This window comes from Esox lucius, chromosome 2 (assembly GCF_011004845.1).
Source record: "Esox lucius isolate fEsoLuc1 chromosome 2, fEsoLuc1.pri, whole genome shotgun sequence".
NCBI lineage: Eukaryota > Metazoa > Chordata > Actinopteri > Esociformes > Esocidae > Esox > Esox lucius.
In genome coordinates, this window is record NC_047570.1 from 1,817,005 (window position 1) to 1,834,805 (window position 17,801).

At 42.2% G+C, this 17,801-nt stretch overlaps 1 protein-coding gene across 20 annotated transcripts in view; it reads left to right on the top strand.

Moving 5' to 3' along the window:
- cngb1a (cyclic nucleotide gated channel subunit beta 1a) overlaps positions 1–17,801 on the top strand; it is a 197,540-nt gene that overhangs the window by 6,907 nt on the left and 172,832 nt on the right. For 18 of the 20 annotated variants that reach the window (XM_034287196.1, XM_034287201.1, XM_034287219.1 and 15 more), the window contains exons 5-10: positions 1,144–1,240; positions 1,410–1,435; positions 1,546–1,554; positions 2,092–2,197; positions 4,532–4,576; positions 12,990–13,034. In XM_034287196.1, the coding sequence (XP_034143087.1) occupies positions 1,144–1,240; positions 1,410–1,435; positions 1,546–1,554; positions 2,092–2,197; positions 4,532–4,576; positions 12,990–13,034 (328 nt within the window). The remainder of the gene's footprint in view (positions 1–1,143; positions 1,241–1,409; positions 1,436–1,545; positions 1,555–2,091; positions 2,198–4,531; positions 4,577–12,989; positions 13,035–17,801) is intronic. The other 2 variants (XM_034287206.1, XM_034287217.1) reach the window with 2 other exon arrangements.

Genomic DNA, 17,801 nt, shown 5'->3' on the forward strand with positions numbered 1-17,801 from the left:
TATGCAGACGTATTGACAACTGATGGTCACAGGTGGGCATTGGCCAATAATAACAGAGATATTGCATTTCCTGCAGTGACTGGTGCTTCGGATCACAGCGACTGGAAAGAGCAGTGTCAATTTCACTAGCAACCAACAGGAACTTTTTTCCAGCCCAAAAAGTGCACAATAGCAAATTTGGCCACAATAATTTATTGAGGTAGGGGGGCATTACGGCCACTCAAGGAGACATTGGCAGCCATGGACTTTGTGGCCGCCCAGAAATGTAAGCCCTGCCTGTAACTGGATTAATTGGAGTTTGCAGAAAGGCACCTAAAGGACTCTCATACCATATACCAATATTTTGAGTGTCAAGTGTCATGTCTGGAGGAAACCAGGCACCGGTCACCTGGCCAATACCATCCCTACAGTGAAGCATAGGGGTGGCAGCATAATGTTGTGGGGATGGTTTTCAGTGGGTGCCCGGATTAGACTGGGGCGAAGGTTCATCTTAGAACAGACAAAGACCCTTAGCACACAACCAAGACAATGCAGGAGTGACTTTGGGACTAGTCTGTGAATGTCCTAGAGTGGCACAGTCAAAGCCCAGTTTTGAACCTAATCGAACATCTCTGGAGAGGCCTGATAATGGCTGTGCAGCCACGTTCTCCATCACTGCCAAAGGGGCTTTAACAAAGAATTGAGTGAAGGGGTATGAATATTTAGGTAAATGTGATATGTTATTTTTTGCAAATTAGCAAAGCATTCTAGAAACATGTTTTCCTAGTCATTATGGGGTATTGTGTGTAGAATGATGAGGGGAAAAAAGTAAAATAATCATACACTTTACAATTAGGCCGCAACAATACAAAATACTTTTTCAAATGCACTATATAGCTGGGCTAAGAAAGATTTTTTCAAAGTAAGGATAAGGCTTGTACTATGTACTAATGCTTTCAATTCAGTGCTTTATTAACAACAGTTGAATCAGCTAATGCAATGACTTGTGATAATAAACTGTGTAAGTGTACACCTAATATTCATCTTTACACATGGACTTTGTACAACTTTCCATTTGTCATTAATTGAAATATATGTAGATGTATATATATTGTCTAAAACTCCAGTATTTGAACCTCCCATTGTCTCTCTGTCTTTCTGTAGTGGTCAGGCTGGAGTGTTGACATGGATTACCCATGGTTTAGCTAGTTCTCTTCCACAGCCAGCTGGAACACCACGGTTAGGCAGAGCCAACACTGAGGCAAGACATAATATCTTGTCATAAAAGTAGTAATACTAAGCTCTGTTTTGGTAGATTTGGTAAGCTCTGTTTTGGTAGTCGTTATACATCAAAGATTTGTGTTACAGCAAGATCATGTTGAGTTTAGTGTTGCCATGCCATGACTTTTATGTTCACCCTTATCCTCCAGTGCTCCAACAATCAGGATGACAACAGGTAAAGAGCTACTGAATGTGTGTGTACACAATGAGCTTTTTCTGTGTGTATTTTCCATAGGCACTTTACAGATGAGTGTTTCTTTTTTCTATTTTCTATGCGGACATCAGTACTCAAGAGTGAGTAAATAGTCTCATATGGATGAATAACTCTGCTTTGCTAGGCTAAGTTCAAAGCAATTCCTTTGTAGAATAAAAAAACAGACATCCTAAATGTGGGCTACAAATTTGACAGATTTTCAACAAGGTCTAAAGTCTAGCATATATTACATGTCATAAGTTTTGTAGACCTACAAAACTCATGACAAACCTAAATGAATGGGAAAGATATTTGTGTCACCTAAATGCAAAATGATGCTGCCAATATTATTGGTTTTACTTTTCAAGCATTTTTTGATTTTTACCTTTATTGCAGAACAAGTGGTTGTTTACAATAAAAACCGTGAAACATACAAAATCCCACCTGTGTGGGAAAACAAGACCGACAACACAAAAATTCCAAAACCCATCTCAATGTTGCCTTGCATTACTATAAGCTACTTTCTCTGACCCTACACTACCCTCCAGTGCCTAGATTTAGCAATGCCACATCTGTGCAAGTGACAGTAAGACTGATTGACAATGAAAGCTAATTTGCATAACGTAATCTCTCCACAGGCAGGGGTCAGGGGTCCTTGGCTGGATTGCTCAGGGATTGGCTAGTGTGGTTCCACAGCCTGATTCAAAATACTTGGAGGGGGGTGAGCCTGAGGAGATAACAGAGGTACTGCCCATGAATTCACAGATAATTAAATTTCAGGAATAGCTTGATGGTGTGTTGTCTAAAGGTGTATGTGAGTCAGCTGTTTGGTTAATCGTAGATAACATCCAATATCCCAAGTCACACTTGACCAAAAACAGTAAAGAGCCCACACCTCAAGAACTTCAAAAACACACAAATCGAACAGTTTTATTTGCTGCCTAACAGAAAACCAAAACATATTATTTGTAACAACTGATAAAATGTAGATTTAGCTTTCTTTGACTGAGTTCAGTTGTGTATGTGTACACTGGCTTGCCATGTTTAACAACATCTTCATTTAGACTGCACAGGTGAGTAAGGTGTAATAAAAAAAATGAATGTAAAATATGTCTCAGGCTAACATGTTCTCATTTGTCATGTTATCGTGTGACATGTTTACAGTTTGGTTTTGCACTTCTACACTGACTAGTTAGTCATATTTAACATCTGTACTTAGCAGAGGTGAGCAAGGTGCTGGAGTTTAAGAAAACAGCTAGCTTAAGTAGCTAAAAAATAATATGCTAGCATGTTACTCAATTACGTTGTAAAATCTGCCAATTTTGCAGATTTTCCTACTTATAAAGCATGTAGAGGTCTGTAATTTGTATCATAGGTACACTTCAACTGTGAGAGACAGAATCTAAAACAAAAATCCAGAAAATCACATTGTATGATTCTTAAATAATTAATTTGCATTTTATTGCATGACATAAGTATTTGATCACCTACCAACCTGTAAAAAGTCCAGCTCTCACAGACCTGTTAGTTTTTCTTTAAGAAGCCCTCCTGTTTTCCACTCATTACCTGTAATAACTGCACCTGTTTGAACTTGTTACCTGTATAAAAGACACCTGTCCACACACTCAATCAAACAGACTCCAACCTCTCCACAATGGCCAGGACCAGAGAGCTGTGTAAGGACATCAGGGATAAAATTGTAGACCTGCACAAGGCTAGGATGGGCTACAGGACAATACGCAATCAGCTTGGTGAGAAGGCAACAACTGTTGGCGCAATTATTAGAAAATGGAAGAAGTTCAAAATGACGGTCAATCTCCCTCGGTCTGGGGTTCCATGTAAGATCTCACCTCGTGGGGCATCAATGATCATGAGGAAGGTGAGGGATCAGCCCAGAACTACACGGCAGGACCTGGTCAATGGCCTGAAGAGAGATGGGACCACAGTCTCAAAGAAAACCATTAGTAACACACTACGCGGTCATGGATTAAAATCCTGCAGCGCACACAAGGTCCCCCTGCTCAAGCCAGCGCATGTCCAGGCCCGTCTGAAGTCTGCCAATGACCATCTGGATGATCCAGAGGAGGAATGGGAGAAGGTCATGTGGTCTGATGAGACACAAATAGAGCTTTTTTGTCTAAACTCCACTCGCCTTGTTTGGAGGAAGAAGAAAGATGAGTACAACCCCAAGAACACCATCCCAACCGTGAAGCATGGATGTGGAAACATCATTGTTTCGGGATGCTTTTCTGCAAAGGGGACAGGACGACTGCACCGTATTGAGGGGAGAATGGATGGGGCCATGTATCGCGAGATCTTAGTCAACAACCTCCTTTCCTCAGTAAGAGCATTGAAGAGGGGTCGTGGTTAATATTTGGTACAAAGGTTTCTGTACCAAATATTAAGTTCTGCTCTTCGATGTATCAACTACTTATGTCATGCAATAAAATGCAAATGAATTACTTAAAAATCATACAATGTGATTTTCTGGATTTTGTTTTTGATTTCGTCACTCACAGTTGACGTGTACCTATGATAAAGATTACAGACTTCTACATGCTTTGTAAGTGGGAAAACCTGCAAAATCGTTAGTGTATCAAATACTTGTTCTCCCCACTGTAAGTAACTACAAAAAAAGATGACTCATCGCTTATGCTAACCAGTACACAGCGCTTATGCTAACATTTGACAAAATTTAGTTCTGTACTTCTAGTAAACCTAATCTTAGAAAACAAAATGTTCATTCAGACTGCAGAAGTGAGCAAGAAGGTTATGGAAAAGCGTAAGTAGTTACTTTGAAAATGCTCATGGCATATGCTAACCTGTTTTAGTGGTTCATGCTAGTTGATGACTCAGTTTTGCTATGTACTTCAATCCTGACTAGTAATATTTAACAACATCTGCATTTTGACTACAGAGGTGAGCAATGTGCTGGAGGTTAAGAAAAAACAAACATAAGTAGCTACATAAAAACATTACTCATCAAATGTGCTAACCTGAATTAATCGCTTATGATTGACCCAGTTTAGTTCTTTACTTCTTGTGAACCTTGTCATATTTAACAAAATGTCTATTCAGACTGCAGAGGTGAGCAAGGTGCCAGATGTTAAGAAAAAAACCAGCGTAAGTAGCTACAATAGATTACTCTTGACGTAAACTAGTGTGTGACTCAATTCTCTACTCGTATCATAATTAGACATATTTCACAACAGCTTAATTTAGACTGCAGAGGTAAAGAAGGTGGCAGAGGTTAAAGTGATAATTTGTCCAGAAATTCAAATTTTTCTCAAAGTCCACTCACCAAAAGATAATTCTGAAGACACAGTCATTTTTTCAAACAATACATTATTCAGCTCTGTCCCGGTCTGTAATTGGCACTATTGGCATCATCCAAATTTATGAATGGAAATGGTTCATACCCCAATAGCAAAGCTGCATTGCAAGCAGAAAACTACTCCAAAACACTTTCAGTAATCTGTCGCGGTAGCATAGATTTCTTTGTACTGTACACTGACGAAACAGCCGGTGGAATTGTCTGAATTCAAACTGGCACTAGCAAACTATTTCCTATAGCCACCATACACAGCTTCTGTTCTTCGGCAGTGATGTCATCGAGGTGAGCGTGAACTTTAACCTCAACAAGCTGTGTGAAGATAGGTTGCTTTGCCTTACTGGCCAATTTCCATCAGTGGACATCAGAATAATATTTGTAATTGTGGAAAATGCCATGGTAATAAGAAAGGTACAAAGGACGTAAGAGTTTTGACTCGTTTGAGGTTTCACTCGTTGCCATATCTGTAAGGTCTATTCACAGTTCCATCTCTCAACCCCATCCCCAGGAACCCATCTCCAGATCCCAAGTTCCTCCAGATCCCAATAACAACGAACGCAGCACTCCTCCCAGCTCCCAATCACTGAAATACTAAGCCTGGTCAAGAGTTTGTGATAGCTTTCTAACGTTCTTTTATCCTAGCATGCCTTCCATGTTTACGATTTAGCTTATCCTACTATCCTATTATTGCTGTATTTTTTGCTCTCTATATTTTTTTATGAAATTGTGTGTTGTGTGTCATGTCATATGAACTTTGTGCAGGAAGAAGCTGTGTAATTAGGTGCTTTTGGTAAATATACTTTGAACTTCCTTTGGATCGACTTCTGTTAGATCACATCTTGATCACGCTGTTTGCCTGCTCCTGGGGTTTTTGGTTTGAAATTAAAGTCTACTCGCTCTGCAATTGGGACAATACCTCTGCCTCTCACGAGTCGTATTGTGGTAAAATCAATGGAGCAACTTTGGCAAACAAAGTTTGCGAGAAACATTTTACAGAGCATCGTGACCCATGTTCACTTAGAAGAGAACTAAAGGACAATGCAATTCCATCAAGTTACCCAGTTTTACCCATGGAGACAAGACAGATTGTAAGTAATACTTGGGTTAGGGTTAGTATTCACTACTAACCCAATGACATTGATACAATATCTATCAACATAGGTGACAATAACTGACTTTTGTCAAGTGAAAAGATGAGAGCATCGTGGAAACCCCTACTCTTTTACTGCCGAAGGGGTTTTGATCTAGCCTACATTACCCCAAAAAGCATGCATGGATGGGTACTATCCACCAAAAAAAATCGCAATTTAACCGTAAACAGTTTAGGCTTACTATAACGTAGCTACTGAAGAATGTAGCCAGGGAAGTTTTTTTCTGTCTTGACCCAAAAAGCATGCACGGATGCGTACTTCATAAATCCACCTGAAATAGTTGCAATATAATCGCAAACAAATTTATTTTAGGCTTACTATGACATAGCTACTGACAGTTGTATCCAGTTAAGGGTTTGTTTATCCGGAACAAATCCTAATGCACAACGTGTTCTGAATGTGATGAGATTCGAACGTGGGACCCTATTGTTCGCAGGTCCGTGTCTCAAACCACTATGCTATTTAACAAGGGTCAGTTGGTTGGTCGTCCATCGGTGACATCCACACTACTTGGCCGGATCCACTTATGCCATCCAGCAAAAATGACTCTACAGGTGTTGGTCATAAAATTAGAATATCATCAAAAAGTTAATTTATTTCAGTAATTCTATTCAAAAAGTGAAACTTGTAAAATGTATACAATCATTCCATACGGACTGATATATTTCAAGTGTTTATTTCTTTTAATTTTGATGATTAGAACTGACAACTAATGAAAACCCCAAATTCAGTATCTCAGAAAATAAGAATATTCAGAAAAGGTTCAATATTGAAGACACCTGGTGCCACTCACTAATCAGCTAATTAACTCAAAACACCTGCAAAGGCTTGTAAATGGTCTCCCAGTCTAGTTATGTAGGGTACACAATCATGGAGAAGACTGCTGACTTGACAGCTGTCCAAAAGATGACCATTGACACCTTGCACAAGGAGGGCAAGACACAAAAGATCATTGCTAAAGAGGCTGGCTGTTCACAGAGCTCTGTGTCCAAGCACACTAATAGAGAGGCAAAGGGAAGGAAAAGATGTGGTAGAAAAAAGTGTACAAGCAATATGGATAACCACACCCTGGAGAGGATTGTGAAACAAAACCCATTCAAAAATGTGAGGGAGATTCACAATGATTGGACTGCAGCTGGAGTCAGTGCTTCAAAAACCACCACGCACAGACGTATGCAAGACATGGGTTTCAGCTGTCGCATTCCTTGTGTCAAGCCACTCATTCTTTGTGTCAAGCCTCCCGGTGGGACGGGACCGGAACATCCCAGGAAGGCGCTCCGGAGGCATCTGAAACAGATGCCCAAGCCACCTCAGCTGACCCCTATCGATATGGAGGAGCAGCAGCTCTACTCTGAGCTTCTCCCGGGTGACCGAGCTTCTCACCCTATCTCTAAGGGATCGCCCAGCCACCCTGCGGAGAAAGCTCATTTCGGCCGCCTGTATCCGGGATCTTGTCCTTTCGGTCATGACCCAAAGCTCATGACCATAGGTGAGAGTAGGAATGTAGATTGACCGGTAAATCAAGAGCTTCGCCTTGCAGCTCAGCTCTTTCTTCACCACGACAGACCGATACATCGACCGCATTACTGCAGAAGCTGCACCGATCTATCCTTCTCTCACTCGTGAACAAGACCCCTAGATACTTAAACTCATCCACTTGAGGCAGGCACTCTCCACCAACCTGAAGTGGGCAAGCCACCCTTTTCCGACTGAGGAACATGGCCTTGGATTTGGAGGTACTGATTCTCATCCCCAACGCTTCACACTCGGCTGCAAACCGTCCCAGTGCATGCTGTAGGTCCTGGATTGAAGGGGCCAACACGACAACATCATCCGCAAAGAGCAGAGACGAAATCGTGTGGTCCCCAAACCTGACACCCTTCGGCCCTTGGCTGCGCCTAGAAATTCTGTCCATAAAAATGATGAACAGAACCGGCTACAAAGGGCAGCCCTGCCAGAGTCCAACATGCACTGGGAACAAGTCTGACTTACTGCCGGCAATGCGGACCAAGCTCCTGCTTCGGTCGTACAGGGACCTGACAGCCCTTAGCAAAGGACCCAGGACACCATATTCCTGAAGCACCCTCCACAGTATGTCGTGAGGGACACAGTCGAATGCCTTCTCCAACACATGTGGATTGGTTGGGCAAACTCCCATGAACCCTCCAAGACCCCGTAGAGGGTGTAGAGCTGGTCCAGTGTTCCACGGCCCGGACGAAAACCACACTGTTTCTCCTGAATCCGAGGTTCTACTATCGGCTGTGTTCTCCTCTCCAGAACCCTGGCATAGACTTTCCTGGGGAGGCTGAGAAGTGTGATCCCCCTATAGTTGGAACACACCCTCCGGTCCCCCTTCTTAAAAAGAGGGACCACCACCCTGGTCTGCCATCCCAAAGGCACTGTCCCCGACCGCCATGCGATGTTGCACAGGCGTGTCAACCAAGACAGCCCCACAACATCCAGAGACTTGAGGTACTCAGGGCGGATCCTTCCACCGCCTGACGACATCCCCAGTTTAGGTCAACAGCTGCCCACCTCTACTGTAAACAGCGTTGGTAGGGCACTGTTTCCCTCTCCTGAGGCGCCGGACAGTTTGCCAGAATCTCTTTGAGGCCAGCCGATAGTCCTTCTCCATGGCCTCACCAAACTCCTCCCAGGCCCAAGTTTTTGCCTCCACGACCACCCGGGCTGCAGTCCGCTTGGCCTGTCGGTACCCGTCAGCCACCTCAGGAGTCCCACAAGCCAACCAGGCCTGATAGGACTCCTTCTTCAGCTTGACGGCATCCCTTACTTCCGGTGTCCACCACCGGGTTCGGGGATTGCCGCCTCGACAAGCACCGGAGACCTTACGGCCACAGCTTCCGAGTGGCCGCTTCGACAATGGCGGTGGAGAACATGGTCCACTCGGACTCAATATCTCCAACCTCCCTCGGGATCCAGTCAAAGCTCTGCCGGAGGTGGGAGTTAAAGATCTCTCTGACAGGAGACTCGCCAGACGTTCCCAGCAGATCCTTACAGTACGCTTGGGCCTGCCGAGTCTGTCCAGCTTCCTCCCCCGCCATCGCATCCAACTCACCACCAGGTGGTGATCAGTTGACAGCTCTGCCCCTCTCTTCACCCAAGTGTCCAAAACATACGGCCGCAGGTCAGATGAAACGACATCAAAGTCGATCATCGACTTGCGGCCTAGGGTGTCCTGGTGCCATGTGCACTGATGGACACCCTTATGCTTGAACATGGTGTTTGTTATGGACAAACTGTGACTAGCACAGAAGTCCAATAACTGAACACCACTCGGGTTCAGATCAGGGGGGCCGTTCCTCCCAAACACACCCCTCCAGGTGTCACTGTCGTTGCCCACGTGGGCGTTGAAGTCCCCCAGTAGAACGATAGAGTCCCCAGTCGGAGCACTTTCCAGTACCCCTCCCAGAGACTCCAAGAAGGTCGGGTACTCTGCACTGCCGTTCGGCCCGTAAGCACAAACAACAGTGAGAGACCTATCCCAACCTGTAGGCGCAGGGAAACGACCCTCTCGTTCACCGGGGTAAACACATGTCGGCAGAGCTGGGGAGCTATAAGCAAACCCACACCAGCCCGCCGCCTCTCACCATGGGCAACTCCAGAGTGGTGAAGAGTCCATCCTCTCTCAAGGAGTGTGGTTCCAGAGCCCAAGCCATGCGTAGAGGTGATCCCGACTACCTCTAGTCGGAACCTCTCAACCTCACGCACAATCTCAGGCTCCTTCCCCGCCAGCGAGGTGACGTTCCACGTCCCTAGAGATAGCTTCCGTGTCCAGGGATCGGGTTTTCTAGGCCCCCGCCTTCGACTGCCGCCCGATCCTCTCCGCACCGACCCCTTATGGTCCCTCCTGTGGGTGGTGAGCCCACGGGAAGGCGGCCCCACGTCGCTCCTTCAGGCTAAGCCCGGCCAGGCCCCATGGGGAAAGGCCTGGCCACCAGGCGCTCGCGTACGAGCCCCAACCCCGGGCCTGGCTCCAGGGTGGGACCCCGGCTGCGCCATACCGGGCGACGTCACGGAACTCGTTCATCATTAAGGGGTGTTTTGAACCGCTCTTAGTCTGACCCGTCGCCTATTCTGAGATACTGAATTTGGGAATTTCATTAGTTGTCAGTTATAATTATCACAATTAAAAGAAATAAACATTTGAAATATATCAGTCTGTGTGTAATTAATTAATATAATATAAAAGTTTCACTTTTTGAATGGAATTTCTGACATAAATCAACTTTTTGATGATATTCTAATTATATGACTAGCACCTGTATGTGCATTCAGGAATATCATTTGTTACATGGACTTTGAGAAAAATATGATTTATGAAAGAAATATCCCTTTAACACTAGAACCGCCAAATGCCTAGGCCAATTGACTTTTGAGTTTGTAATAAAAATAAAACTGCCATTTTGAAAGCTACACCCTCCTCCTTCCATGACTTTTCCTAAATAGGCAAATCTAAACTGACAAACAGAAAACGCTTTACCAGTTTTTTTTCCACAAGTGGTACCCAGGTGCTAATCACCCCTCACTGAATCCCTGACGACAATGGATGAATGCGTAATACACCCAGAAAGATGATCAGATCTTGGTTTCATTTGAATAACTTACAAATGGCTTAATTAGGCTATTATTGAAACATAATAAAACGATATAGGCTACTAATCACACGTTATTGTTTTTCAATAGGAGATTCAGCTTATTGTGTAGGCTAATTCATCGAATGTAAATTATGTATTATCCTAAAAAAGTATTCACTAAACAGGGCTCCAAACTGCGAGTAAAATGGTCGCATTTGCGACCAAATATATTTATTTGCGAGTTAAATTTCTGCCAAGGTCGCCATTGGCGACAATACAAATTTACTCCTTTTGATTGTAAAATTTGCATCCTACGTGCATGCTTTATAACCAGTAGCCTATCGCTTCATTTGTTTTGTTAACGTCATTCATTTGTACATAGTCTGGCCCCCTTCCACTATGGCAAAAACTAAAAATGTTCTTGACCGACCGCCAAGCCTCATTAGCCAGTTGAAACCGGTTAACCGATTAGTTTAAAATATGCTCCATTTGAAATAACCATTTCGAGCCACGCCTGCAATTTCCGCTCTGTTTGCGCCTCTTATATGCTATTGTCTATGGTTTGCAATGAGACATTTTATTTGTTTATTAATAAACAAGTGTTTTCTGTCGGCTGCAAAGATTAGGTTGACGATAGCCTACTGACTTGCGATCTTTGCAGTAGGCTAGTGAACGCGCAAGAGAGAAATGCACATTTCCTACGGATTAGGCTATATATATATATATATATATATATATATTTGTTTTCTGGATAGTTCTGTTTAGAAACAGCTTTCTGTAGATAATAGATATATTTCACATTTTTCAGGCCTGTGAGGCGAGTAGGCTACGGTTCGGTTCATGATGATATAATCTCCAGTTCATGCGCCGTAGCCTTATGTTGTGATTATTTATTCCTCTGCTATATATATATATATATCTTTTATGTATTATTTATGACGGCCAAACTACACTCAGTGGCCAAGTGATATGGACTTAATCATGGTCAGTGGCAGTGACACTGGCTCAGATTCTGCGTAAAAAAATGTAATTTGACTGTATATAGTTCATAAGTCGGAAGAGGAGAGACATGCACACAACAAGGTGAATAAAAGTAAGTGCATTGTTATGTGGCTCATAAAAAAATTATTTGGTGCCAGTTTTTTTCCCCTATAGGAGCCAATGGCTCCTTAATTTATTTTTTTGTTTGGAGCCCTGCTTAATTAAATACCAAGGATATTGTTTAGTAGTCACCACTCACCAATTCAACAAAGGTATTACAAGTTACTGTTTTCATTTTAGGAGAAAAAGCGGAAACTAAATAGCACACACATCATATCATCTCTTTGATTTTTCTCTGCTTATTTTACTGACATTAGGGAATGCCATACATTTTGTTTACATTCTTTTTTAGTTGTTACAAATACATGTCTACCTCGGGAACCTAGTCTAATCGAATTTAATGAATAGCAAAGGAATAGCAATGACGTCAATGGATGAATGGGCGATAACCCAGGGTAGAAGGTGTATATAATCTGAACTCTGTGAGCAAGTCAGACACAACTCAGACACAATTTACAGCGTTTAGTTCACAATGGCAAACCGAACCCAACAATTGAACGCCCTGCAGCATTGCAGATGCTGCAAGATTTAGATGAGATGGTGTCAGATGGTGTATCAGAAATAGATCCCGAAATCGACAAGTCGGATTCCAGGTCTTCACCTGATTCAGATATTGAGCCTCCTCGCAAAAAAATTGAGTGTTGGAATAATTTCAGTGTTGAGTAAATTTCATTTTTTACATTTGTAGGGCCTAATAAACAAACTATAATACTATAGTCTGTGTTCTAAAAAATAATCGTTCTGTGTATTCATTTTAAAGTTTTTTTTTCATATGATAAAACCTTAAATACAAACACATTCTTGTATTTTTCAAATTCATTTACCATTTAAAACAAATTCTGTAATTCATTTTTTAAATATTTCTATATAGTTTGATGATAAATCAGTAGATAAACTGATGCTCTGGCTGGATGGTGATGCTGCGAAGGAGAATGTTCCTGCTAAGGTCCATGACGAATAGTATGCTAATGACGCCAAACGGCATTCAGCTCTGGCGGTTATAGTGGGGAAAAAAGGTGTGGCGGTTTAAGTGTTAAGGAAAAATCGAGCACAAGTACAGGTAGCTACATAAAAATAGGCTCATGGCTTATGTTAACCAAACTGTTTTCAAATCTCATGCTAGCCGGTGACTTTGTTTTGCATTTGTATTTGTACCTTGACTAGTAATATTTAACTACATATTTATATAGACTGCAGAGGTAAGCAAGGTGCCAGAGGTTAAGAAAAAACCTAGCAAAAGTAGCTATATAAACACGTTACTCATCACTTATGCTAATCTGTACTCATTGCTTATGCTAATTTTTGACTCAGTTTAGTTCTGTACTTCTAGCCTGACATTTCACACAACTTTCATTCAGACTGCAGAGGTGAGCAAGGTGCAAGAGGTCAAGGAACAAACTAGTGTAAGTAACTACATACATTTCTTCTTTGCTTATGCTAATATGTAATCATGGCTGATGCTAACATCTGACTCAGTTCAGTTATGTACTTGTAGCCCAACTAGAAATACTTTATAACTCTGTTCCAAAAAGGGAGACCCAAATGGACGCGGAGAGAAACCAGAGGTTTTTTTAATGAGCACGGCTCTTGGATCAAAAGTATAAACAGTGAAAAATGCCTCAATAACACAGCAAGTCTCTTCTGATGTGATGCAGCACATAGGTAATGAAACGTACAGCAAATAAACATAGGACACCGAACGCAGAACTGAAAGAGTATATATATATATATATATATATATATATACAGATAACGTATAATGGGTGTCAGGTGTGTGCTGCATGATCCACAACAAAAACCAGACATGGAGCAAACAGGACGGTGGTAGCTAGTAGGCCGGTCGATGTACTGAAGCGCGACACCCCAGGGTGAAGAGAACAGAGATGGGGACAAGTCACACATGGTCAAGTCCAAGCAAGTCTCAAGTCTTCACCATCAAGTCTCGAGTCAAGTCACAAGTCACAGTTCAGATAAATCAAGCAAGTCAAGTCAAGGGTTCACCCTAAGCAAGTCAAGTCGAGTCCTTATAAGTTTCAAGTCAAGTCACAGTACTAAAGAGATGAACACACACACACTGTCCTGTTTTTGACGTGCGCTCGGTGCGAAGCTCGATTTCAAAATCAAATATTTTTTTCCTCCGCAATTTTTTGGGGGGACGAAGCGGAGGGATCTTAAATCTGCCTGAAGGGGTTGTATTCGCTATAACAACCACCTCGCAATACCTTATCCCGATTATTACATGGCTACCTACCAAATTTCAAAAGGAATTTATTGATTTAAAAACGATTGTATTGCTTCCTCTAAAGAAAAGAGTCCGTTCCGTCTCTGGTTAGAATCCTCCTGCGTCCATAGCAACGCGCTGTTTTTCATGGCAACGGTCTGTTCTCAAGAAATAACACGCATTCTGCACTGGAATTCAGCCAATCCATGTAATAAGGGCTAATAATGACAACCTTATAAACTAATTATTGTGACTGAAAAACTGCCTAATATGTAATTACGCTGTAATTATTCTTGTCTGTATGAGTAAAAAAAAAAAAAAACCTTTCGAAATGTTTAGGTGCTAGTAATCACATCGGCGCCTCCATGTTAGCCTTTCATGCAGTAAAGTTAACTGTTATGGTGTAAGCACAATGCTTTTTAGTTTCCACACGCAGTCCACAAACACTTGAAAATGCGCACATTTAATACAGACATTATAGCCTACGTGTAATAATATACATTTTAAGATGCCCATCAACATTAAAATTCAGGCTATGCCACTGTTATAGTCAAATTCCCTTACATCTATTTACCAGACGTATTCAGTAATGATAATTTCTAACAAGAAAAAAATATATATAATATGCAACCAGATTATGACAAACAAAAGATGAATTCATTACATTAGTAACTTAATCGTTATAGATCAAAGTGAAACTGAATATAAAGAGATTACTTTCTTACCTTTCCTTGTGGTTCTTAAAATGACGAATGAAATTTGACATTGTTGCATATTTTGCATCTGGCAAATCTTTTTTTATTCACACAGTCCAGTTCAAAGTCCTTGTGAACAAACGATACTAGTTGTGGAGCTCCACTAACGTTACTGTCTGCCATGTTTGGCGCGGTTTGAATTGTGCTGCGTTAAAGGCTCATACGCTGATTAGTGGTGCTGATGTCACATATAAAATAATTGTATTGCTGTTTGTTTATTATAAGTTCAAGTCATTGTCGAGTCTTCCACTTCAAGTCAAGTCAAGTCTCAAGTAACTTGTTCTCAAGTTAAAGTCAAGTCAAGTCATTTTCATACTTTAATCAAGCAAGTCACAAGTCCTGAAAATGGTGACTCGAGTCAGACTCGAGTCAAGTCATGTGACTCGAGTCCCCCACCTCTGGTAGAGGAAGGTGGAGTCGTCACAAAAACATTTAAATTTAGATTGCAGTGGTGAGCAAGTTGCCAGAGGTTAAGGGAAAACCAAGCATAAGTAGCAACATAAAAAATGGCATATGTTAATTATGTTCTCTTGGCTTGTGCTAGTGTTTGACTCGGTTTGGTCTTATACTTTAACCCTGACAATTCATATTTAACTTAATTTTTATTTAGCAGAGGTGAGCAAGGAGCCAGACGTTAATATAAAGAACTGACCTTGGCGAACACCAGTAGTAAGAGTCTGCACATCAGACCCCGACTGTCTACACATCACCTAGTAGGAGGAGCCTGCTAGGTAGAAAGCATTCCAAGATTGAACAGAGCCTGAGATGACGAAATCAGAGAGGGTGTAAAGTAGGATGCTATGGTTCAGAGTCTCAAAAGCAGCAGATAGATCAAGTAGGATGAGAATAGAGGAGAGTGAGTTAGAAGTTCAAAGAGCTTCTGTCTAGAGGAGAGTAATCTCAGTGGAGTGACACATTTTGTATCCTGAAACTGGTTAGGGTTAAGGACATAGAGGTAAGAAGAGAGTTAGGTGGATACAGTGCATGTAAGTGTCTTTGAAAGAAAAAACTGGAGGGATACAGGCCACTTGACTCAAAGGGGTCAAGTGTTGTTGGTTTTGTTAAGATGGGATCTACTCTGGCCATCTTGATGTCTGCTGAGACACAGCCAGTACTCAGGGAAGAGTTGATGAGGGAGGTGAAGAATGGGAGAAAATCTCCTGAGATGGTCAAGAGGGCATAAGGTTTTGCGGCTAGCCATCCCCAGCAGCAGGATATCATCTGGGAAGAGCAGGGAAAAAGTGATTGTTGACGTGCTGTGCACTGCCTGCTGTTACCTACCTGGCTACCTGCCAAACTTTTCAGAATTTACTCTATATAAACTAATTGGTCAAAATTCTATTTTAAGAGTTTTACCAACGCAATTTATCTGTTGACCTCTTACCCAACTTTTCTACACTGGGACTCTTTTTGGACATAATTAACAGAACTACTCACCCCTGAACACCCAAGGCTAAGTATCATTACAATGCCTTATCACTGTAATTGTTGTAGCAACAACACGGAGGAGAATGTTCGTCTTCAGTTAAAGATAGCAGAGTTAGAGGCTCTGCATTTGACGCAAATGTCAGGCAGGGATTATGCTAGTGTAGAAGTAGAAAAATCTGCGTCAGTGCCACCAGGTAGAAACTATAGTTTTGTTAGCCCCCCGGCACAGCTCCAGCAGCTGGGCAATAACTTTCTCTTGGTCACTGGGAAGAAATGCCGTCGACCAGTTAAACCTGAATCGTTGCTAAATCCAACTGATACAATCAAATCGAGGATCTAAACTCAATACTGCAAAATACATCAGACACAGTTGCACCACTAAAAACAAAAGAAATACACAACAAGAAACTTGCTCACTGGTACACAGACAATACTAGAGCACTTAAGCAAGCCTCCAGAAAATTGCAGTGAAAGTGGCGCTCCACCAAGTTGGAAGTATTTAGACTAGCCTGGATAGACAGTACACTACAATCACTCACGTCTGCTTGATCAGCTTATTTCTCCAACCTGATTGAGGCGAACAAAAACAATCCAAAATTTCTCTTTGATACAGTTGCAAATTTAACAAAAAAGCAAAGCTTAGCAAGTGAAGTGGGTCTTCACTTTAGTTGTAATGAATACATGAACTACTTTGATGAAAATATCGTCACCATTAGAAAACAAATAACTAACTCCTTAAATAGTTATGGTCCTCAAAATCTCAGTTGTCCAAAAAATGTCCTGAACCTCCCTGAGCAGGGGACACTTGAATTTTTTGATACCGTATCGCTCTACACATTTACAAAATTTGTAATGAGTTCTAAACCCACAAACTCTCAGCTAGACCCGATTCCAACAAAATTACTTAAGGAGCTATTTCCTGTGCTAGGTCAGCCAATGCTGAACATAATAAATTGCTCCCTTTCCTCAGGATGCGTACCAAACTCAATAAAAATAGCGGAAATTAAGCCTCTTCTAAAAAAATCGAATCTGGATCCCGACATATTTAACAATTATAGGCCAATATCGAACCTCCTGTTCCTCTCAAAAATCTTAGAAAAATTTGTTTCCCAACAACCGAATGCCTTCCTAAATAATACATTTTATTTTTATAGCGCTTTTCTTGAACTCAAAGTCACTTTACAATGCAGGTAGATAAAAACAGAACAAAACAAAACAAACAAAACAAGACAAGATTAGACACAGGTGAGAAGGGAGGGGGGCGTGGGGCTACGGATAGGCAGAGGTGAAGAGATGGGTCTTGAGGTGGGACTGGAAGATGGTGAGGGACTCAGAGGTGCGGATCTCTTGGGGGAGGGAGTTCCAGAGCCTGGGAGCTGCCCTGGAGAAGGCTCTGTCCCCAAATCTGCGGAGGTGGGATTTATGGATGGAGAGGAGACCAGCTGAGGAGGATCTGAGGGACTGTGAGGGTTGGTACGGGGAGAGGAGGTCAGTGAGGTATGAGGGGACCAGATGGTGGAGGGCTTTGTAGGTGAGGACCAGGATTTTGTAGGTGATCCGATGGGAGATAGGAAGCCAGTGGAGTTGTTTTAGGACTGGAGTGATGTGGTGCCAGGATTTGGAGCGGGTGATGAGTCATGCTGCTACGTTTTGGACCAGTTGGAGTCGGTTGATGTTGGTAGAGCTGATGCCGAGGAGAAGTGAGTTGCAGTAGTCCAGTCGGGAGGAGCAGCGGTGGGTGTGAGAGAGGGTCTGATTTTGGCGAT